At 38.9% G+C, this 25,052-nt stretch overlaps 1 protein-coding gene across 1 annotated transcript; it reads right to left on the bottom strand.

The window, feature by feature from the left end:
• Positions 1–3,152: 3,152 nt before the first annotated feature.
• On the bottom strand, positions 3,153–22,884 carry FCRL3 (Fc receptor like 3). The gene is made up of 13 exons (XM_060142283.1): positions 22,815–22,884; positions 21,649–21,891; positions 20,877–21,128; positions 20,356–20,640; positions 19,048–19,335; positions 18,464–18,739; positions 12,347–12,625; positions 11,858–11,977; positions 6,232–6,259; positions 5,243–5,355; positions 4,961–5,029; positions 3,395–3,426; positions 3,153–3,296 (listed from the first exon to the last, which is right to left on the bottom strand). Exons 1-13 carry the CDS (start codon positions 22,882–22,884, stop codon positions 3,153–3,155), a joined length of 2,199 nt encoding a protein of 732 aa, XP_059998266.1.
• Between the last annotated feature and the right edge of the window lie 2,168 nt (positions 22,885–25,052).

Raw genomic sequence — 25,052 nt, 5'->3', positions numbered from 1 at the left:
GCAATTATACTCCAGAGTGTTTACAAGGGAGCGATGGAAACATATGTCCACACAAAGAATTGTACATGAATTTTCATAGCAGCTTTATTTTTAATAATGACAAATGAAACAATCCAAATGTCCATTAACAGGTAAATGGATAACAAAAGTGGTATATACATATAATGGAATATTTACTCAGCAATAAAAAATATATATATACTATGGATTCATGAAGCAATGTGAATGAATCTCAAAATCTTTCTGCTTGGTGAAAGAAGCCAGGCACAAAAGAGTATATACTCTATGGTTCTATTTATATAAAATCTTACAGCATACACTGTAATCTACAGTGACAGAAAGCATATCAATGACTGCATAAGATAAAGGTGGAGGGAAAGAAGTATTACGTACAGGATAAGGAAACTTTGGGGGGTGATGGAGATATTTGGGATCTTGATTGTGGTAGTGTCTTCATGGATGCATATATTTGTCAAAATTCATCAAATTGTATACTTTAAATCCATGCAGTTTACTCTGCATAAATTATTCAATTATTTGTAAAAAAATTAAAATAAATATAAAGAAAGAAATTATAGTAATGTCTTGAATCTTAATGCCTCAACTGTTACCTTCCTGACTAGTTGGGAAAATAATTGCCTCATGAATCTTCTCTCAAATATTCCTTCAACTCTCCCTGACTGCTTACAGGTACTACTATTTGCCCTTAGTTTGAAGATCTGCATAAGGGGTTCTGGGAGGGAGGTCCTCCGTACACTCGGAACTATTCTGTAGGCTGTACAGCCCCTCTGGTGTCCCCATTTCTTGCTGGCTTTTCCTGATTCTGTCCATCTTATAGGTTGCTGTCCTTGGTGCTGCTTGCACCTCTTGCATGCACTCCTGAAGAGTGGCTCTCGCTGTCCATGGGAAGCTACCTCAATCCTGTCTTTCTCCCTTAAGGATTTTTTTCTCTCTTAAGTCAAGAGAGAGAGAAAACCTGCCTTTTGTCACAACTCTTTTAGATGGGTTTCCCACAGCTGGATCTAGTGTCATGTTCCCCTTTTCCTGTATACCTTATTCGTTCTGGAGCTCAAGGTGGGGAGGCATTTGGAGCAAAATTTAAGGACAGACACAGACTACACCTGGATTCCTTTCTCCCTCTAAAGGCCAGGCATACATTATGGATTGCATATTGTACCTACTAATATGGAAACTAGAATGGTAAGTCCCTCTTTCATAATAAAAATATGTATTTCCTCTTTAAGAAGGCAATCATTTTTTCCCTTGGCAAATGATCTTGTTAGTTGAATTCATTAGTCAAGGCTAAAAGCCTCAAATCAGATTGCATTTTGATATATGTTATACTTCCTGATGTCTAAGCTTCTGACACCCAAGGGGAAAAACATAAAATTTGAAATACACAATACTTTTATGCTTGAAGTGTTTTCAAGGTTTGCAAAGCATCATTTCATTATTTACTTAATGTTATCAACAATGGCTGGTGTAAAATCAATGATGTCCATAAATTGTATCAGTTGAGGTGCATCAGTCCTCAGTGAACTTCTAGCTTCTTTCCTTAAGGTCTATTGTTTTCAAAGCTAAAAAAGGTCAGTGTAACACTAGGTGATAGAGGCTAACAATTTCAATTATTCCTTTTCTGCCTCAGCAGAACTTATGAATAAAACTGCTTCTGACATTTTTGCTGGCATACTTAAAAAAATGTTTTTTCTTCATTGGTAGACACCCAATATCTGTCAGTCAATTGAGGAATTGATTAGGAGTCACTGAGCAATGGAAGGGGATGTCTTCCTTTGAGCCTACTAACTGCCTTGCATCTCTACACCCACTGCCAGCTCAGGTCATGAGGGCTCCTGAGTGACACTAAGCTTTACCATCTGAGTCATGTAAATCATTGGCTCTACTGACATTCCAAGATTGATGTTGATGCTTCTGTAGCCATCAAATAGTGGATGTTGAATAATTAAACAGTAAAACTGAGCTGCAACTTGTAGGAGGAATGTTTGATCTTATGAGAGATGAAGTATCTTGAAGACTACAAATTCTGTGTGGGCTGGGGTGTGTATGTGTGTGTGTGCCATATACCTGCATCTATCTTTATCTATCTATCTATCATCATCATCGTCGTCATCAATCATTTGTCATCTATGTATCTATGTATAAATTTGTGTTAGTCTGCTCTGGCTGCCATAACAAAATACCACAGACTAGGTGGCTTAAACATCAGATATCTATTTTCTCACAGTTCTAGAAGTCCAAGATCAAGGTGCTGGCAGAGTTGGTTTCTGGTGAGACCTCTCTTCCTGCCACCTTCAGGCTTCGCAGATATCTGTCTTGCTGTGTCTTCACATAGCCTTTCCTCTGTGTGCATGAAGAAAGATAGAGAGGGCTCTGGTGTCTCCTCTTCTTCTTAGAAAGACACCAGTCCAATTCAATTAGGGGCCACCCTTATGACCTCATTTCACCATAATTATCTCCTTAAAGGTCCTATCTCCAAGTATAGTCACGTTGAATTTTGAGGGAATACAATTCAGTCCATTATACTATCTAATCAGACAATTTGGAAACTCTCTCCCATTAAATAGAATGTGTTATTTAAAAAAATCTTAATACTGATGTATAGTTCATGAAGAAATAGTATATACGTGGATAGAACAAAGCTTTTTGGTTGTTTCCAATTTGGTAGCTGAAACAAAGCATGTACGACAGAACATCAGCCATGCCACTATCAACCCCACAAAAATGGAAACAAGATGTTTAGAACAAACTGTTTATGTAGAGATAGTACATTAAAAGATTTTGATCCCACTTAGATCAACTGGTCACGATTGCATCCTCATGATCCTGGCTAGACCATTTCTCCTTTCTCATCAACAGGCCCGGGAGCTGAAGGCCCAACTGCCCTGCCTTCACATGTGTCTCTACTGTGAAAAGAATGCAGAATTTACTCAAATGCTGATCACTATGTTCCTAGATAATACACAGACTCAGGCACAGAGGAAGTTGGCAGAGCTTTCACCCAGCCTGATGTCCCCTATAGCCCAGCCTCTTGGGATGCTGAGCCCTGGAGGGAAAGAGGTAGCATGGCTGGAGATAACAGAGATAATGACACAGGCTGCTTCTCAGGGTCTCTGTGAGCCACTATGGGTACAGAGCTAGTGGTCTATGGCTGACAGTGCACCTGGGACATTCTCATAGTTTTCTGCAGCATCTTCAAGGTCCCTGTCTTGATTGATGGCCAGCCCTGCAGAATCATCTAGATGTGCCTTCTTCAACTCTGAATAGATGACTGCAGGCTCCTAGTGGAAAAATAAAACAAAACAAAACACAGATAGTAAGTACCTAAATGTAGGTGAGGAAGAGCAGAGGGGAAAGCAAGCCAGGAAATATGACCCACCTTATCCTCCCAGTGTTTCTTTGGTGAATTTGCTGTTGGATGGGAAGAGGAAAGAAAAGTATTAAACTGTGGGTAATACATTGTAACTTACAACCTACTTACAGTGCATTCCAAGCCAATCTTTCCTCTGCTGACTCATTTCCTGTCTCCTCTGCTGAATTCTTCCAAAGCCCTCACAGAGCAAGAATCTCATCCTCACACAAACAATAAAGCCTTTCCTCTGCCCATAAAATGCCCAGAATGACTTTATTGAAAATATCTTCCTTTTTCCACGGCTCATCACAACCCCAGCAGAGCAACTCTGTTATTTCTACCTCCCTACTACTATTAGGGCCTCTATGGCTACACTGATCATCTGGGAGAAGGAAGTAAATATGATTCACTTCACTTTGCACAGAGAAATTGGAGGAGGCAGCTCCAATAGGGACTTGGCATTCTAAGGCCAAACAGAAAATGCCCAGTAAGCCAAAGATACGCAGTGCTAACATTGAGAAAATTCAGTGTGTGTATTTCTCCTAACCTTCCAAGGGATTCTTTGGATCTCTTTCATTTAGTTATTCAGCCAATAAGCATTCAGTGAACAATGACCTTCTATTAAGCATTGGTAAGCCATAAAGTGGCAAAAATGACATAAACTCAGTCCATACAATTAAGAATCTTATCATTTTTAAGGAGAGAAATAGAGAAACAGACATGGAAACAAATGCAAGAAGTTTTATGAGCACCAAGATAAAAATACATATTAAACTATGCTGTTGCCACAAAGGGTAATCAGTTCCTCTCAGGTTAGGAGATAGGGAGGGCCGGTGGGAATTACTGAGTTTCACGATGATAACTGAATTATTTCTTGAAATGTGAGCAAGGGTCACAGACAAACTAGAGGCAAGAACATTATAAGACAAATAAGAAGCACGAGCACCAAAGCACAAAACAACCCAGTTTGATCAAAGAAATGTTAAGAGTTCAATATGGCTAAAGTAAGGACATAAGGCAGAGCTTAGAGGAGGGATAAAATCACAGGGGAAGGCAAGGGTCATGCTTTAAAATGGAGAATCACTGAGGGCAGTTAACCTAGACAATGATGTGATCAATTGTGCATCTCAGAGGGATCACACTGGAAACAGGTCGTTACAAGGTTGGAAGGAGAATGAGATTAGAAATAAAGAGACCAGTTAAGAGAATTACAATTGTCTACACATTAGATAATTAAAGACTTAATTTATTATGCCTTTGTTAATTTATTATGTTCATTTATTGTTCATTTATTATGCCTATGTTCATTCATTCATTAAAGAAAAATTTGAGGGGGCCTATCATTTTCTAAGCATAACACTATATGCTACTGATATATTAGCAAAGAAATAAGGTGTCTGTCCTTAAAGAGTTTATGGGGTAATTGTGGCAGTGTAGACAGGTAAGAGGGAATGGATATGATTATAGGATTGGTAATATAAGAGGAGCAGTTAATGCCTCTCATGTTGGATTCATGTTGAGATGACTCTTTGATCAAAAACCCCTTGCTGGATTTGATAAAACACTGCCACCTTACCTCTACTTGTGTCTCACCTGAATTTTCTTTTGTATCTTGGATGCTGCAGATCTGGGAATAAACCAGGTTGCTCTCACCAAGATCCACTGCAAAACAATAGATCACAGTTGGCTGCAGTCAAGAGCTCACACTATAAACTCTTCTTCCCAGTCACCAAGTTTATAACCACCTTCTAACCTTGACATAGTGACAGAAATGACATTTTTATATTGAATATGACTGAACCATGGACTGTTGCTCAATCTCTCTTCCCTCCCTGGTTCCTCCCTGGAGCCCTCTGTTCCTTAGGAAGTTCTCACCATTGCTGTACACTGGCTGCTGTTCCATTGGGTCTGGTGGTTCAGAGTAAGTGGGTTCTTGGGGGTCTGTGTGGGAGGTTCTAGAAGGTTCCTTAAACTCCTTGGGACTGTAACTGTGACAGAAGGGGAGAGAGACAAAAAGGAGAAAAGTATTTGTGGATTACACAGAATCTCAGGAAAATCAATATCCAGGAAGAGCTCAGCATGGTTCATGTGAAAATATCATGGCTGCTACTCTGAGCCTTCATGCTTCTTTTGAGAAAACGTCAGAAGTATGGCACAAGACAGAGCCAGGGCAGCATTACAGAGAAGGCCAGCTGAGGCAAGGTCAGAGGACAAAGGCTACATAGTTCAAGGTCCCTTTGATAGAGGAAACACTTGTGTTTGCCTATTTTTTATTACTTTCAAAGTTTAAATGTTTTTTAACACTGGTACACAAAGGCTTCTGCATTCCACAGAAGTTGACCTTTGTCCTTTTTTAGGTTCCTTTCAGTTTTCTACCTCATATTACAATGATCTACCTTTCCTGTAAAATATTATGAAGGCTCTTCAGGAAAAGTATTTTTTTCCAATTTCATTTCCTTCTGCAGTTAATATTGTGAGTTGAACATTGCCAGCATTCAAAATTGTTTCCTGAATGAGTGTATGAGTAGGGAAATGAGTGATAAGGGAGTGAATAAATGTAGCCTTATGAAAGATGATATCATTAAGACATCAGTGATCAATTCTCTACTGGCGCACACTTAAGGAAGGAGATAAATTAACCATGGATAGTAAATAACATTATTTCTCTGTATAAGTAGGTATAAGTGAGTATTATTCACAACTATGATCGAAAGTGGCCTTCTTAATCACATTTTTTATTTCATAAGAATTTGAAATTTTAATAGGAAATGAGTAAAATATTTTTAATGTACATAATTCCATGTTCTATCTTGTGAGCATAAATAAAATGAAAATGCTGACAGCACAAGAAGCAGAGACCTCACCTAGGTGTTCCAGTGGTGGAAAGTCCTCCTGAAAAACGAAAAAAGGAACATTGATGATAAGTGATCTCTGTGGACAATGTGCTCTATGTTAGAATATCCTTTCCCAGAAATCAAATTCATCCTAGATTTCAGCTATGGCAAATCTTTGAGAACATCCGGCTCCATCCTTTATGTCATGTTATAGATAAAGAAGGTGGGGTCTGGAGAGACATTTGCACAGAATCACACTTATTCTCAATCATTCAATCAGTAATAGCAGCATGAACTCTAAGTAGTTGTGACGAAGTAGCAGAAGAGAGACAACTTAATATTTAACTCTAGATCAAGTGCTTCCCATACTCCCACTTCTCTATACTCACTGCAGTCCTATGAGGTAGAGACAAGGAGACTGAGGCCTAGAGGGGGGTTAAAATTAATACTTGTTACACAAGTATGACTCAATAGGACTACCAGAATAAGCCCAGACCTTTCTTTATCTCTGACCTTGCAAATCCATTTCAACAACATTGGGTGCATATTGTTTTCTCCATACCCCTTCTTTCCTTCGCTTTCACCTGGCTAATACCAATTTATCTTTCCTCCTCCAGAGCTTTCCCTGATGCCAACAGGCTGGATTAAGTGACCTATATCCATGCATATAGAACCCTGCAATATTAAAATTACTATATTGTATTTTAATTATCTATTTCTGTGTTTGCCTCTAACTCTCTCCTTCGTGAAAAGGTGTGTTACTTGAGGGCGCAAAACTTGTCTTAATTATTTTTCTATTTCCAGTGCCTAGAAGGTTGAAAATATTTAGTAAAGATTTGTTAAACAACTGAACAAATTAAACTATGTACTATGAGGACTAAAAGAAAAACAAGTTGACAATTTTTTAATAGGTGACTACATGTAAACCTAATTTGGAAGCCTACTCCATCAGCCTTGAAAATATGCCAGCTTTCCATCAACACATAAATATTGAAATTTTTCTGGCCTGCCCAGTACAGCCTCCTCCCAGTTTCCCATCTCTGCCCTTTGCCTACTTATCTGTGGCTCTATATCTGTCTCACTGGTCTTAGAGGACACAAGTTATTTCCCAAAGTAAATATATTCAGCCTTACCTCTCATGGAAAATGACTGATTAATGCCTACAAACCCCATCTTTGGGAACCAGGTGTCCTGAGTTAAACTAGAGGTGTGTAAGCGTGATCCTGGCCTGTATCTCTCTCCTCAGGGCCATTGTAACCATATCAATCAACAACTAATACCCTTACTTGTAAGCAGGTTAACTAAGTTCCAGGATGCATCTGAGAGTCAGATTATCTCTTCATCTGCATAAAGGAAAACAGACCCAGAAGGTGGCTATTTATAATATAAGCTAGTATTCACTAAAGGTATATGGGCCAGGCACTGTGCTAAGCAGTTTACATAGATTGTCTCATAGCACCTAAAAGGTATATACTATTATTATGACCATTATACAGCTAAGGAGACTGGAGTTTGGAGAGTTACATTACTGGAATTTAATTCTAAGCAGTTATAGAGTTAATAAATATATCACTCCCTTAGGTAACTTGGAGGAAACACTCAGGCTTAAGGAGCAGAGTCCTTCACTTTTAGATGAATTTGAAAGGGCTGAGCTCTTCCCTGAGAAGACTGGTCAATAATGAGAAGGAAGACTTTGCTATGAGGGAAGTACAGTAGACAAGATTTTGAGATGTGAAAGGCAGAGACCCTCTGATTGACACTGTCAGAATTCCTTAGTTGAGTTTGCTATTTAAAAAAACATTTCCCTTAGATATAGAGGACAGAATCTCCTGGGTTTCTGCCCTCATGGATCACATTAAATAATGACTGGTAATCTTTCCTTCCCTTGTGTTATTTGGTGTTGTACTGACTGAGCAACCTGTTTTTTTAATATTATCAACTGCAATACTGAGGTTCTAATGTCTGCACTTCTAGTATGTTACTGATTAATAAATGACATCCAGATAGGTAATGAGATAGAAAAGTAATTTTTAAAGTAGGAGGTACAACCAGCCTTTTACAAGTCACCAAGATGTAATGGAGAGTATATGGACTCAAGGGCTAGGGAGACCCCAGTTAAGACCTAACTCTGACTCTTAGTAGATACACATGAATTTGGAAAGGTTTCTAACTTCTCCAAATCTTCATTTCTTCATCTTTAATATGGTTATAATGATATTGGTTTAATTGAAGTGAAATGTACATACTGAAAAACTGAGAGAATTAGACACTATAAAATTGCATATAATAGACTCTACATGAATGACAGATTTTATGATGAGTACTATCAGGGTTAGTGCTGCACACATAATTGTATATGTAATATTATTTAAGAAACTATTAAGTAGCTTTAAATATCAGTCATAAAATGATGATGCCATTTTTTATACAAAGAAGAGGAAGGATGGATGCTCATTGATTGACCTGAAAGTGGAAGTCAGAAGACAATGCTTAACCACTATCATTAAGGAAAGTATGTAAAGCCTTCATTAAATTGAGACCCAATTATTTGTTTATTTGCTTGATTTTCAATATGAGCCCTGAAAAAGGAAAACAGAACCATTTGGTCTGACAGAAAAAGAGAGTTCATGTTACACCACAGAGAAAGACAGAAAGTAAAGGATTAGTAATTCCAGATATAAAGTCTTGAAACCTTATAAGCACTCAAAGCACTGAATAAAACAGTCTATGCACTCAAAGATTTCTGATCCATGAAAAAACATTCAGAGAGAAAAATAAAAGCAATCACATAAGACAAAGACAAGGATTATGGCAGATTTCTTGTTAGAAACCATGCACACAGGAAGACAGTACAGCATCTTTAAAATATTGAAAGAAAACAAAATTTTCAACCCAGAATTCTATGCCACTAAAAATATATTTCACAAATGAATGCAAAACAGAGACTTTTACAGACATACAGAAGCTGAAATAATTCACCACCAGCAGACCCATACTACAAGAAATGTTAAAAGAAATCTTTTAGGTGGAAAGAAAATGATACCAGATGAACATATGGATATACAAAAAGGAATGAAGAACATTGGAAGTGGTAACTTTATGAGTAAATGTATAATATTTTTAAATTATATGTAAACTTCTTTAAAAGATAATTGTTTACAAAATTAATAACAATGTAACAGGCAGGGGAGAAATGGAGTACACAATGGTAAGATTCTTATGTTATACATGAAGTGATATAATGTCACTTGTAAGTAGACTGTGATAAGTTAGATATGTATACCATACACTCTAAAACAACCACTAAAATAACAAAGCAATGAGTTATATAAATAATAAGCCAAAAAAGGAAATAAAATGGAATCATAAAAAATACTCAAGTGGTCCAAAAGAGGGTAGAAAAAAAAAGGAAATGGAAAACAAAGAACAGATGAGACAAATAGAAAACAAATAGCAAAATAATAGATTTAGGGACCTAACCCTATCAATAATCACATTAATCTAAATGGTCTAAATTTTTAAAATTAAAGGGTAGAGACTGCCATATTAGATAAAAAAATCCAAGTTAACTATATGCTATCTATAAAAATACACTTTAAATATAGAGGCACAGGGCTTCCCTGGTGGCGCAGTGGTTGAGAGTCCGCCTGCCGATGCAGGAGACACGGGTTCGTGCTCTGGTCTGGGAAGATCCCACATGCTGCGGAACGGCTGGGCCCATGAGCCATGGCCGCTGAGCCTGCGCATCTGGAGCCTGTGCTCCACAACGGGAGAGGCCACAACAGTGAGAGGAACCGCGTACCGCAAAAAAAATAAATAAATAAATAGAGGCACAAATAAGTTAAAAGGGTAGAAAAAAGAAATATCATGCTAACATTATTTATATTAATATATTAATATCAAAGAATATTTCAGAGTAAATGATGCTACAGGAATAAAAAGGTCATAAGGATAATGTGGTCATTTCATCAAAAACACATAACAATGATAAATATTTGTGCACCTAATAATAAAGTTTCAAAATACATGAAGCACATGTGATAGAATTGCAAGAAGAAATGGAAACATTTACAAATATTGTTGAAGATTTCAATACCCTTCTCTCAATAACTGATAGATCAAGTAAAAAGAAAATCAGAAAGGATATAGAAGACTTCAGCAACACTGTCAATCAAGTTCACAAACAAACCCATAGTACAAGAAATGTTAAAAAGAAGTCCTTCAAACTGAGAGAGAATGATACCATATGGATGTATGTATATACAAAAAGGAATGAAGAATTCTGGAAGTGATAACTAAGTGGATATTACCTAGACATCAAGCCAGAAAAAGAAATGACAAGAAAATAAAACTACCAAATCAATATCCCTTATGAACATAGGTGCAAACATTCTTAAAGATTTTAGCAAATCAAATTCAAAAATTATAAGCAAGTGAGGTTGACCCCAGAAATGCAAAGCCAGTTCAACATTCAAAATCCAAAATCTGTATCACTAGACTAGAAAATAAAATCATATGATCATCTCAATCAATGTAGAAAAAACATTTGTCATTTCTTCTGTAAAAACTGTCAGCAGGGCTTCCCTGGTGGCGCAGTGGTTGAGAGTCCGCCTGCTGATGCAGGGGACATGGGTTCGTGCCCTGGTCCGGGAGGATCCCACATGCCGCGCAGCGGCTGGGCCCGTGAGCCATGGCCGCTGAGCCTGCGCGTCCGGAGCCTGTGCTCCGCAACGGGAGAGGCCACAACAGTGAGAGGCCCGCGTACCGCAAAAAAAAAAAAAAAAAACTGTCAGCAAATTACAATTAGTAGGGAGTTCTTCAGCCTAATAAACAGCAGCTACAAGAAATCCACAGCCAATATTATCATATGCAGTGGTGAAAGTCCAAACACTTTCCCCCCTTTAAGTTCAAGAACAAGACAAGTAGGTCTATTCTCAACACTTCTATTCAACATTGTACAGGAGGTTCTAGCCAGTCCATTAAGGCAAGAAAAAGAAATAAAAGGAATCCAAATTGGAAAGTAAGGAGTAAAATTATCTTTATTCCCAGATGACTTGACCATCTATGCAGAAAAATCTGATGGAATCTACAAAACTAATACTAGAATTAATAAGTGTGTTTAGCAAGGTTGCAGGATATGAGATCAATGTACAAAAATCAACTGAATTTCTATATACTAGCAACAATCAGAAATTAAAATTTTAATTTCATTCTCAGAATATCTATTAATTTTATCTACTAATAAATATCACTGTCTTTATATGTTTTTCAAATATATCTCAGAGTTTATGGTTTGTACTTATGGCTATTGTCTATTTTTGTTGTTGTTACAAGTGGAGGACTTTGTTTTTCCTTCTTTTTGTTTTCAGTAAGCTTTGGACTGGGGTTGGAACAGTAAATACTTAACTTTCTAATTTTTAAATGGAAGCTAAACTCTGTTCTCTGATTTAAATCTCAAATTAAACACATGGAGTAGTAACTTCATTAAGAAATTTGTTATACCTTTTTGTCACTGCCACAGAGTGGCAGTGATTAGAACTGAGGGCTTAGTATTTGGAAAGGAATAATTGACCTTTATAGGATGTACTACACAAGTCCAAGTTATTACAGCAATGGCAAAAGTCACAACATCAAAGAGTAAGATATAGTCACTCACCTGAATTCCTTTGGGTCCTGAAGTAACACACCAGAGCAGCAGTAGCAGCAAGGCCAAGGATGCTTAGCAGTCCTGCAGTGACCCCCTCGGTGATAAGCGTTATTTTGTTACTGGAAGGCCCTAAGTAAAGAGACCTATACTTGAGTTCAGGGCCAAATATTTTTTTATCTAGACAAAAAACATGTACGTGGGGGCTAGCTATATATCAGGACAGGTTTTTGCCAGGTTCTGATTTCTCAATTTGAATCATTTACAGTATAATTCGTAATTTTCAAAATAATAGCACATGAGAGTGATTGCCAGAATCTAACATTAAAATGTATTCCTTTTCCCTCCCCCACCCCCATGAAATCAGTACCAGTCTCCAGAAGCTTCAAGCCTTGTTTTCATGTTAATAACTCTTTGACACTGGGAGAATTTCTACAGTCTATTGGAGAAATATTTTATTGCTTATAAATGTAACCTATAGCCCAGGTACCACCAACCAACCTGTGACGCTGAGTGTCACCATCTCACTGCGCTGGACCCCCAGGCCATTGTCAGCCCCACAAGAGAAGTTCCCAGAATGCTCTGCCATCAGAGTGAGGTTGAAGGATGCTCCTCCTCCAAAGGGGTCCGAGATGCTCCCCAGGGTGACATTCTTGTGATAAAACCAGTACAGGATCGGGGGAGAGCCTCTTTGGGCCTCACAGCGAAGCTCTAACACATCTCCCACCATAGCCTGGGCCCCAGCAGGGTGGAAGGTGAAGACAGGATGAGACACTGGAACTGAGGGAAGCAACATAGTTCATGAGCAGCTTTAATTAAGTATGTGTACAAGATAAGTTAATAAAGGAAATATTTAGTTTAGTTTAGTAGTAGGAACATAGACCTGGGATTCAGGAAAACCTGAGTTTAAATCCCATCTCTGCTCTTTATTAGCCCTGTGATCTTGATGTTTTAAAAACTTTTTACTAGCTCCAAGTCTCAGTTTATTCCTTCGTAAAATGGAGCTAATAATAATTATATCACAAGCTATGGTAATAAGAATCATGTATGTAAAATGCTCGATAAATGTTAGCTACTATTACTGATAGAAATAATAACTAAAAGCAAGGTTTGTTTCTCCATATCATTGATTGACTCCTGAGACTTAGTTTTAAACCTAGACTTCCACACCTATCTGAAGTAGGACCTCATTACCTTTTACCCAGTTACCTTGCTTTATTTTTCTGCATAGCATTAACACTAACATCTATCAATTTATGTATCTATGTATCTCTCTCTTATTTATCTATCTATCATCTGTCATTGTTGTATATCTGACTCCTCTAATAGAATGTAAGTTTCATAAGGATGAGGACTTATCTGTTTGTTCATTTTTGTATTTCCGGCTGCTGGAACTTTGTCTTGGCATGTAATAGTTCATCAACAATTCGTGAATGAGTGGATGACAAAATTGATCCAGATTGGCCCCAAAATATCCAGACACAGCAATAACAACATGATTTCCATTTTACTTTGTGATTATAGAAATAGGACAGCCAGGAAAAACAGAAAATCACTATGTTTTTAATTAATATATGGAATTATTAATCAATAATTAATTAATGTGAAATGTGAACTGTGAGATTGCTGATTCTGCTAAGTTGTGAGGGAACCTGGATGAGCCAATCTGTGTGCAGTGCTTTAGATATAAGCTGTGTGCTTCATTGGCAAGAGAAGTTTGGTAAGGATCTTAAGCTTTGCTTTGCATCTGAGATTGGCTAAAGGGGAGGGAGCATGGAGACAATCCATTGAATGGGAATAATTCACCCTTCTGTACATCCTTTACAATATATAGTGACCTGGGCCAAATGTGAAGGGTCTCAGGGGTAAGGCTTTATACATTCTTTGCACATCTCAGTGTGCCTTTCCACCCATGTCACCACCTCATATATTTTTATCCAATTTTTATTGCTGTAAAATGCTCAAAACTTAACATTTTCCATCATAAACTTTTTAAGTGTACAGTTAAGTGGTATTAAATAATTTCATGACATTGTGAAACCAATACCACCATCCATCTCCATAACTTTTTACCTTGTAAGAGTGAAATCTATACCCGTTAAACAATAACTCCCTACACTCCATTTCCCCACCCCCTGACAAGCACCAGGCTACTTTTTGTTTCTATGATTTTGACTAACCTAAACATCTTATATAAGTGGGATCATACAGTATTTGTCTTTTATTGACTGGTTTGTTTCACTTAGCATAATGACCTCAAGATTCATCCAGGTTGTAGCATAATTTTCTTTCTTTTTAAGTCTGAGTAATATTTCATATTATGTGCATACCACACTTTGCTTATCCATTTATCTATTGATAATGGATATTGGGTTATCAACAGATAAACGGACTGGGTTGTTTCCATGTTTTAGCTATTATGAATAATGTTGCTCTGTACACGCGTGTACAAATATCTTTTTGAGAATATATTTTCAGCGTTGGGGGATGTATACCCAGAAGTGGAATTTCTGTATCATATGGTAGCTCTATTTTTAATTTTCCGAGGAGCCTCCATAGTGTTCTCAATAATGATTTCATCATTTTACATTCCTACCAACATTACACAAGGATTCCAATTTCTCCACATCCTAGCCAACACTTGTTATTTTCTATTATTTTTATAGTACCCATCCTAATGAGTATGAGGTGGTATTTCATTGTAGTTTTGGTTTGCATTTCCCTAATAATGAGTGATGTTGAGCATTTTTTTCATGTATCTAATAGCCATTTATATGTCTTCTTTGGAGAAATGTCTATTCAGGTCCTTTACTCATTTTTTTAATGAGTGCCCCATGACGCCAGCCCCTGCCCCTCAACCCACAACGGCAGAGTCCACAAACCTTATGACATCAGAAAGGGTATAGGTGCCAGCCTGACCCTAGCTCCCACCCTACCCCCTTGCTTTGCCTGCATTGGTGGAGCCTATGACTCAAGGGATCCCAGACACGAGAGAACAGCCCACCATCCTGGGGCACCAGGTGATGATAACAGCAACACTTCAGGAGCAAAGCAGCAGTAACTCCGGAGGCACAGGAAGTGATAATAGAGCCACACTTCTTATAGAGAGAGGGGAGGATGGAAAGTGACTACTCTCAAACATAGCCAGAGGCAGCTTGGGTAAGAGAAACCAAAAACTTATGCCATACCACCACCTACTGGAAAACAAAAGAAAGGCCTCTGATTTCTAACTGTCACCACGTCAAGTGTACCAGCAGAGAAACCACCCATCAAGTACCATGAAGAATCACAGTAACACTGAACCACAAAAAGAAACTGGCAATTCTCCAGAAACCAAACTTACAGTCATGAAATATTGTGATCTAACTGAGAAAGAATTCAAACTTACAGTCATGAAATATTGTGGTCTAACTGAGAAAGAATTCAAAGAAAGTCAAAATAGTTGTCATTCAGAAACTCAACAAGCTACAAGAACACTCAGAAAGCCAGATTAATGAGCTCAGAAATAAAATTAATGAACAAAAGAAATACTTTACCAGAGGTATTAAAACTCTAAAAAAGAGCCAAACAGGAATTCTGGAATTGAAGAACTGAATAAATGTTGAGAAGAATGCCTTGGAAAGCACTAGAAATAGATCAGACTATATGAAAGAGAGAATTAGCAATCTCAAGATAGAAATCTAGACATGATACAAGTATAAGAGGAGAGATAAATAAGATAATTTAAAAATGAGGGAATTCTCCAAGAGCTATCTGACTCTTTTAGGAAAGGCAACATTAGTATAAGGGGTGTCCCAGGAGAGAACAGGGAGAGGCAAACAGAGAGTATATTTAAATAAATAATAGCTGAGAACTTCCCAAACCTAGGAAAGAAACTGGATATACAAATCCATGAAGCTAAGAGAACACTTAATTACTTCAATGCAAAAATACCTTTTACAAGACATGTTATATTAAAATTGTCAAAAGTCAATCACAAAGAAAGAATTTTAAGGCAGCCTGGGGGAAAAAAGGATGGTAACCTACAAAAGAATCTCCATGAGCCTATCATCAGGTTTCTCAACAGAAATTCTACAGGACAAGAGGGTATGGAATGACATTCTCAAAATACTGAGAGATAAAAAGTGTCACCCAAGAATATTTTTTCCAGCAAAGTTATTATTCAGATATGAAGGAGAAACAAAGACTTTCCCATATGAATGAAAGCTGAGGGAATACATCAACACTGGTTCTGCTTACAAGAATTGTTGAAAGAAGCTCTTCTACAAAAAACAAAAAGGCAAAAGTATACAAAACTTTGAGGAAACTGAAATAGACAGAATCAGAAAATTGCAGCTCTTTATCAGAATAGGTTTTAAACACTTTATTATAGCATAAAGGTAAAAGGAGGGAAGCCAGAAAAATAACTATAGCTACTTCAATTTGGTATAAAACTCACAATACAAAAAGAGATAATTTGAGACAATAAAAACATAAAAGGGGAAGAGGAAAAGGATGGAACCCATATAGGTAAATGAAGGTAAGATTCTATCAGCAGAAAACAGACTATTTTATCTAGGAAAGGTCTTATGCAAACCTCAGTGTAACCACAAAATATAAGTCTAGAACAGAGATACAAAACATGAAAAAAGGGAAACTGAGAAAAATATCATAAAAAACCACAAAACCAAAATGTCAGGCAGAAACTTAAGGGGAAGAAAAAAATGGAGATATAGAGCAACCTGAAAATGAAAGGTAAAACAATACTAAATTCTTCTTTATCAATAATAACCTTAAATGTAAATGGGTTGAATTCACCAATCAAAAGACATAGAGTGGCTAGATGGAGTAAAAAATAAGACCCAATTCTATGCTGTCTCCAAGAAACTCACATTACCTTTAAAGACAAACATAGGCTCATAGTGAAAGGATGGAAGATGATACTCCATGCATATGGCAGCCAAAAAAAAAAAAAAAAAGTGGGTATAGCCATGCTCATATCAGAAGAAATAGACCTCAAGCCAAAAAAGATAACAAAGGACAAAAATGGACATTAATTGTAATAAAGGGGACAATTCATCAAGAAGACGTAATAGTGATAAATATATATGCACGTAACATAGGAGCACCAAAATATACAAAGCAATTATTAACAGACCTAAAGGGAGAAATTGACAGCAACACAATAATAGTAGGGAACTGTAACACCCCACTATTAATGGATAGATCGTACAGAAAGAAAGTCAACAAGGAAACAGCAGCCTTAAAAGATACATTAGACCAGATGGACTTGATAAATTTATACAGAGCATTCCATCCAAATGCAGTAAAATACACATACTTCTTAAGTGCTCATGAAACTTTCTCAAGAATAGACCATATGTTGGAATACAAAACAAGTCTCAATGAATTTAAGAAGATTGAAATCATATCAACCATCTTGCCTGTTCACAATGGTATGAAACTAGAGATCAACCACAAGAAGAAAGCTGGAAAATCACAAATATGTGGCGACTAAACAACAAGCTGCTAAACAACTATTGGGTCAAACAAGAAATCAAAGGTGAATTGAAAAAATACCTGAAGACAAATGAAAATGAAAATACGACATACCAAAATTTAACTTTGCACATAAAGGAGCTAGAAAAAGAAGAACAAATGAAGCCAAAAGTCAGTAGGAGGAAGAAAATGATAAAGATTCAAAGAGAAATGAAATATACACTAAAAAGAAAATAGAAAATACTGATAAAAACTAAGACCTGATTCTTTTAAAAGATGGACAAAATTGCCAAACCTTTAGCTAGACTCACTAAGAAAAATGAGAGAAGGCTCTGATAAATAAAATCAGAAATGAAAGAGGAGCTATAACAATGAATGCCCAGAAATACAAAGGATTATACAAGAATATTGTGGACAGTTATATGCCAACAAATTGAGCAACCTAGAATAAATGGGCAAATTCTTAGAATCACACAACCTTCTGAGACTGAATCATAAAAAAATAAAATCTGAATGACCAATCACTAGGAAAGAGACTGAAATAGAAATCAAAAACCTCCCAAGAATAAAAGTACAGGACCAGATAACTTCACAGGTGAATTCTACCAAACATTCAAAGGTGCTGTAAATCCTATCTTTCTCAAAATATTCAAAAAACCTGAAGAGAAGGGAATACTTCCTAACTTATTTTATAAGGCTAACATCACCCTGATACCAAAACCAAAGACAACACACAAAAAAGAAAATTACAGGCCAATATCTCAGGTAACATAGATGCAAAAATCCTCAACAGAATATTAACAAACCGAATACAACAGTACTTTAAAAGGATCATACACCATGATCACGTGGGATTTACTCCATGTATGCAAGAGTAGTTCAACATTTGCAAATCAATCAACATGGTACATCACATCAATAAAATAAAAAATAAAAATCATATGACCATCTTGATAAATGCAGAAAAACCATTAGGAATGGCCTAAGTTCCTGAATGTAGAGTCAGAAGAAAGAATCCCAGGACTCTCAGGTAGAGGAAGAAAAAGTGGGGAGTCTGCTGGAATGTCACACCAGCAAGTAGCCCAAAAGAGAAGACACAGTCTATTCTGGGCTGTAATTGCTGCAGGCACCCCTACTAACCTGTGACACTGAGAGTCACTCTGTCACTGAGCTGGACCCCCAGGCCATTGTCAACCTCACAGGAGTAGTTTCCAGAATGTTCTGCAGTCAGAGAGAATTTGAAGAATGCTCTTCCAGAGGGAACTGAGCTGCTCCCCAGGCTGACACCATCATGATAAAATCGGTACAGGATCGGGGGAGAGCCTCTCCGGGCCTCACAGTGAAGCTCCATCACGTCCCCCACCGCAACCTGGGCCCCAGGAGCCCTGAGAGTGAGGACAGGGCGAGACACTGGAACTGAGAGAGATAGTAGACTGTCAGAGGACTCTGATGCTGTGACAGACTCATAACCCCACTCAAGAAACTTAAATATAGATATATCTCTTGAACCATGAAGAGTAATCCTAGATAATTTTGTTTTCATCACTACGGTCCTCTCCACAAGTAAAATATCTTCAACTTTTGTCATCTTTGCCATTCCTTGGTTAGCTTCTAAATCTTCACAACTCTGTTCCTTTGCCTTCTTCCAAAGAGCCTCATGGCTGATAGAAAGCCTAAACCCTGGCTTGTGAACCGAGGCTGAATAGAAGGAATCGGGAACTTACTTCTCAGTGTGACTCTAATCAGTTTACTGAGGATGGGACCGTGAATGTTGTCAGCTGCACAGTAGTATCTCCCAGCATCATGCTCCTTCACAGTGAGTATCTGCAGCTCTGCCGACAAGGAACGCTGGGTCTTTGTTCCCAAACTTCTCACTGTGCCCTCTCTGTGCCAGGAGAATGTGACAGTCCCTGTACCCTTGGCTACTGAGCAGATAAGGAGCAGATTTTCTCCTTCAATCAGCTGCCCCTCGGGGGGCCGGATCTCTAGATTTACATCAGACACAGGGACTCCTGGGAGGACACAAGATGACACATGAGGGTTCTCATGGCAGAAACTTCAGGGTCAAGGAGAAGGCTGGTTCTGTCACGAACAAGCCCATAGCAGCAGGTACAATAAGCAGGGGTCCAAAGTGGGCAATAAGGAATTAATTGTGCATGTTATTATAAAGGCAGAAACACCCCTCCCACCACATACAACAGTTCCCATTCTTGGGGAATGTGGGGACTAGGCTCCTGATCTTCTTAAACCTAATGCTGACTGCAGTCACATTTTATTTACATTTATATCTAAGGAATCTTTGGTGCGCTGATGGATCACAAAATAAGAGTGAACCCTGAGAATATTACTTCTATCCTGAAATTCAAACCCCTTTCCTATCCTTCAAGACTCTCCTCCAGTCTCACCTCCATCTTCCCACATTATTTTCTGATTATTCCAGTTCATGTTTGTCTTCCACTTTTATTTTGGAATATGTTTAGGTCAACAAACGGAAGCAGCATAGGGACCTCTAAAGACTGCATGTGGTCATCTGTGTCTGTTGACTTTTTTTTTTTGCGCTACGCGGGCCTCTCACTGTTATGACCTCTCCCGTCGTGGAGCACAGGCTCCGGATGCGCAGGCTCAGCGGCCATGGCTCACGGGCCCAGCCGCTCCGCGGCATGTGGGATCCTCCCGGACCGGGGCACAAACCCGTGTCCCCTGCATCGGCAGGCGGACTCTCAACCACTGTGCCACCAGGGAAGCCCTATCTGTTGACTCTTGAGAGAACATATCCTGTAAGTCTCTGTAACCGCCCCCCCCCACAGGGTTGGGGACCCTGTAACTGATCAATAACTGTTATTAACTGAGTTAGATGGAAGAGAATGTTCTAGGGACATTAGGCCAGTGTTGAACCTGAAGAGAGAAGGATACCAGGACAGCTGAAATTCTCCTCTCTGTTATGTTCAGTGTCCTAGGGAGCAGGAAATGTCATTGCTCTCCTCTCCTCTCCCCAGCTCTGACTCTGGAAGTGCAGCCCCACAGACACTCACTCTGCACATGTATCTGGGATCTCAAGCTTCTTTTCCTGACATGGTGAGTCACTGTCTCTGCCTGGCACCAGTAAGACCCTGAGTCTTCACTCCACATGGTAGGTAAATTGAGCTCTGGGGAGCTGCTCCAGCCTGATCCCAAGGCCTGCTCTTCTCTGAAGAAGCAGAATTGAAGCTGAATGTATGACCGCTGTGGAGGGAGCCAAGTCTCACATTTCAGAGTCACCGGTCTCCCCTCTATGGGCTGGGAGGGTCTGGCTGTCAGCACAGGAGGGGGAAACAGCTCTAGAGAGAAGAACAAACACAGTTCCCAAGGTAGTGAGGCTCAGGGCTCCTGGAAAGATGCACGTGTGCTTTCAGCACCAGCTATCGGAACACAGAGACCCAAGTAGGTGGAACCACTTCCCATCTCCCTCCCATGACTGGAGGATTTTCATGAAATCCCCACTGATGAGCCCCTCCCTAAATCCTCACACAGTTTCCCTGCCAAGTCCTATTACCCACAGGAGGGCATCCATTACCTTGAACTTGAATTGTTAGAGGTTTTGAAATGTCTCTCTTCATTCCCCAAAAGCTTTTCCTAGAAGCAGTACAATGATATTTGCCATTGTCCCTGTAGACTGAATTTAGTGTGAAGTTTGATATATAACTCTTCCTAATTTCTTTTTTATTTTTGTATAAAACTGTTTCACTTGTTGCTTCTTTCCCCTGGCATCTCAGAACAACATCATCTCCTTCAAAGACAGGGTGTGGAGCCTGGATGATCAGTCTGTCTGCAAAGAGTGGAGGAATGCAATCAATTTATTTCCTGATGCTTGTTTCTTCAAACTCTCATTTCTGCCCATGAAGAAAGAGCTGCAGTCCTATACATACCTGCAACTGTCCTCCATCAACATTTCCACATGATCCCAAAACCCAGTTCTCCCTTGTCCTAGGATAATGAAGTAATTTCCAGAAAATATCCTTAAGAAATCCTCATACATATTGTTAAAAGAGAAGTTTTATACCATACATTTCTTCAGACCCAAGTCCCTTTTTCCTGGTGACTTCCCCCATACTTACCAATACTTACCAATACTTCTTACCAATACTTACCAATACTTCTCTGGATGGAGAGGATGGACAAGGCAGCATTCTGTTGCTGTCCTATCTCCTTATTTTCCCCACTGGGGTCAATACATCAAATATCCTCATGCCCGTTTACAGCCCTGCCTAGGCTCCCTGCATTAGCGTAGCCCTTAGACATGCTGCCCAGTGGTTTAATTTCAGAGACTCCTTCCTTTCTTTCCTCACCAGATAAAAAATCCATATGTACGGGGTCACTGGGAGAAGATCTTCGAGTCTTGCATTTGTAATATCCAGTCTTGTGTATTTGGATCTCTTCAGATTTATTATCCAACAAATGATCATTATGATACCAAGATATGTCTCCTTGGGCTGAAGAAAGGGAATCTCTGCATGTGAGAGTCACTCTGTCATTTTTGAAGTTTGTAGACCATGGAGGATTGAGGAGAAGAAAAGCTTTTGGAGTTACTCCTGAATAGGAAATGGAAAGACGAAGGCAGGTAAAGGTGAATGAGAGGTGGGTGGGGCGTAAGGAAGGGCCCAGCTGCAACTAGGAGTTTTTCTGGGCTAATTCCTATTAGGACTAGGGCTGGAAATGGAGCAGACACAACTTGGGGAACTGCCTGGGACAGAATCTGTTCTTTGTCATTTTTTGCCTAGTAGCAGTGGGTGGGTAGGTGTCATGCGAGATAGGTCTCAGGTTCCTGGTATGGGCTCAGAAAAGTTCAGGAGACATGATTCATAGTTAGGCAAACACTGTGAGGGCCTCTGAAGGTGGGCTGATTCTGAAGTGCTCTTGTCCTATACCTTCCTGTCAAGGTAAAAGTCAGCCTGGGATGTATATACCTCAGAAGCAGTTTCTAGACTCTGAAAAACCAGTACCTACTTGGTTATTAATATCTAATGAACAAGATTTGTTTCACTTACAATTCTTTTAAACTTTGCTTAATTTGAGAGTCTATGGGGAAGGCAACATTTTTCTACTCTCCGCCTAAGGTGAGTATAATCAGTAATTGATACAGGATATAAAAAATTTGAACAAAGGGGCATGGACTGCTTGCATAATCATATTTGTATATATAATTGCAACTAACCAATGGGACCAGAAATTGAAACAGTGTAGTGACATGAGCTTCTTTTGGAGATGTATAAAGATTTGGCTCTAGCATTTTCCACTGTGAATAGGAGATATTTCTATGTTCTTTGATAGTGGCACCAGCTTGGACATACAGAGGGGTCTTAGGGAATAGAGGAGATCAGATCTGAGTTTCTCTCAATATCAGCCTCCTGCCTCTGCCTTTCCTTCTGCAAATATTTCCTTCCCCTCCGCACTGTGGCATTCGGTAATAGGGAAAGAACTGAAGACTAGAGAAGTCAGAGGAGAGTCTGCTCACCCACTAATGCAACAGGTGTGACCTCGGAGTAGCAATACCACTGATGTTGGCACATCACCACGGGCCTCATTTATGGGTACAGGCAGTGCTGGCTGGGAGGACCAATGCCCAGAGACCAGGAAGAACAGAGAAAAGGGAAAACTAACCTGATTGATCTCTTCCAGGAGCTGTGAGGGAGCCAAGATTTAAAGGTTAGCACAGAGTAAAGTTTTTCAAACCTTTTCACTTACGCAATTTGAGAAGTGTTCCAACAACCCAGCCACAACCACTTCTTCGGTTTTTCCTTCCCATTTCTTTGCCCCCATTCTATGATACCCATAGTACCCAAACAAAGAAACAAAAAAGAATAGCCTATAATTTATTGTATAAATATGAATGACTTGTACCCACAATCCTGACTTTTTGCTATTTAATACATAGCAGCTTCATAGTTCATTCCCCCCGTCTTCCCTAGTCTGAACTCAGCCATGTAGAGACAGAAAAGGCCTTGGAGAAATGGTTTCTCCTCCCCTCATTACTTGGGTACTGTTCCTCCTACTTTTTCAATCTCTGGCTAAATACTGGCTTAAAGTCTCAGGAAGCGGGGTCATATTTCTCAGTAGATCTTTCCTTACTCAACTGAATTTTGAAAAATATTGTTTATGTGAGGGATTTAGAAGGGGTTTGGTGGAAAGAAACATCCAAGCTTCCTATGAGATGAAAAAGAAATGGTTGAAGAATCAAGGGTAATATACTTGGTTTGCTCTGTTGGCTTTGGTTTTCCTGGGACCCAGCTCTGCTCATTCTTCATCTCTTGTGTAAAGAAAAAAGTGTTGCCTGCCATTCCAGTTCTACAATGATCAAGCTATTAGCCATTGTAGTTGCCCACAGACAGTGTACTCTGAGGAATTCAGGATGAAGAAAGACAGGAAACATTCTGGGCTTTGGATATATTGGCCCTTAGACAGTTAAGATGCATATCTAAGGGAAAGTTTCAAATGACCCCAGATTGTTGCATCTTCCCATACAGAGAAAAGCACTAAAATCGGTGAGATTTCTCTTCTTTGTGATTAGCAGTAATCTTTTGATGCTTGACTACATGTTTTACCAGCAAAAAGTTTATATATATCCTGGCTCCTCCCTTACCTCTTCAGAGCAGTTCCTCAGAGCTATCTGAGAGGCTGTCTTCTGGGCTATAGTCTTCAATAATTTCCCCAAATAAAACTTAACTCAGATTTCACATTGTGCAGTTTTCTTTCAGTCAATAGTTTCGGTGACCACAAAGGGACCCAGAGCAGACTTCACTCCTTTGCCTGAGGATCAGGAGCCTTGGTATCAGCAAGAGCCTCTTGTGCCCATTTGTCTCTTCCATGAGTTTAGACAAATTTGGGTGAGTCTCTCCTGGTTCTCGGATCTCACAATTATTATTATTATTATTTTGGTTTAAGGCCCATGTTCATCATGTCCTTTATTATATCATCCATGCATATTAAGACTACAAATGACTTTCAGCTACTTAAACATATAATCATGATATAATGTCCATGGCTTTATAGAGTCCCAGCATAATGTTTCATATATTCTTTTTTTTAACATCTTTATTAGAGTATAATTGCTTTACAGTGGTGTGTTAGTTTCTGCTTTATAACAAAGTGAATCAGTTATACATATCCATATGTCCCCATATCTCTTCCCTCTTGCATCTCCCTCCCACCCTCCCTATCCCACCCCTCTAGGTGGTCACAAAGCATTGAGCTGATCTCCCTGTGCTATGCGGCTGCTTCCCACTAGCTATCTATTTTATGTTTGCTAGTGTATATATGTCCATGCCACTCTCTCACTTTGTCCCAGCTTACCCTTCCCCCTCCCCATATCCTCAAGTCCATTCTCTAGTAGGTCTGCATCTTTATTCCCGTCTTGCCCCTAAGTTCTTCTATTTTTTTTTCTTTTTTTTTTTAGATTCCATATATATGTGTTAGCATATGGTATTTGTTTTTCTCTTTCTGACTTACTTCACTCTGTATGACAGTCTCTAAGTCCACCCACCTCACTACAAATAACTCAGTTTTGTTCCTTTTTATGGCTGAGTAATATTCCATTGTATATATGTGCCACATCTTCTTTATCCATTCATCTGTTGATGGGCACTTAGGTTGCTTCCATGCCCTGGCTATTGTAAATAGAGCTGCAATGAACATTTTTGGTACATGACTCTTTTTGAATTATGGTTTTCTCAGGGTATATGCCCAGTAGTGTGAT

Source organism: Lagenorhynchus albirostris, chromosome 2 (genome assembly GCF_949774975.1).
Source record: "Lagenorhynchus albirostris chromosome 2, mLagAlb1.1, whole genome shotgun sequence".
NCBI classification, from domain to species: domain Eukaryota; kingdom Metazoa; phylum Chordata; class Mammalia; order Artiodactyla; family Delphinidae; genus Lagenorhynchus; species Lagenorhynchus albirostris.
Note: the sequence above shows the minus strand (reverse complement) of the source record. Positions and strands in the feature narration are given on the sequence as shown.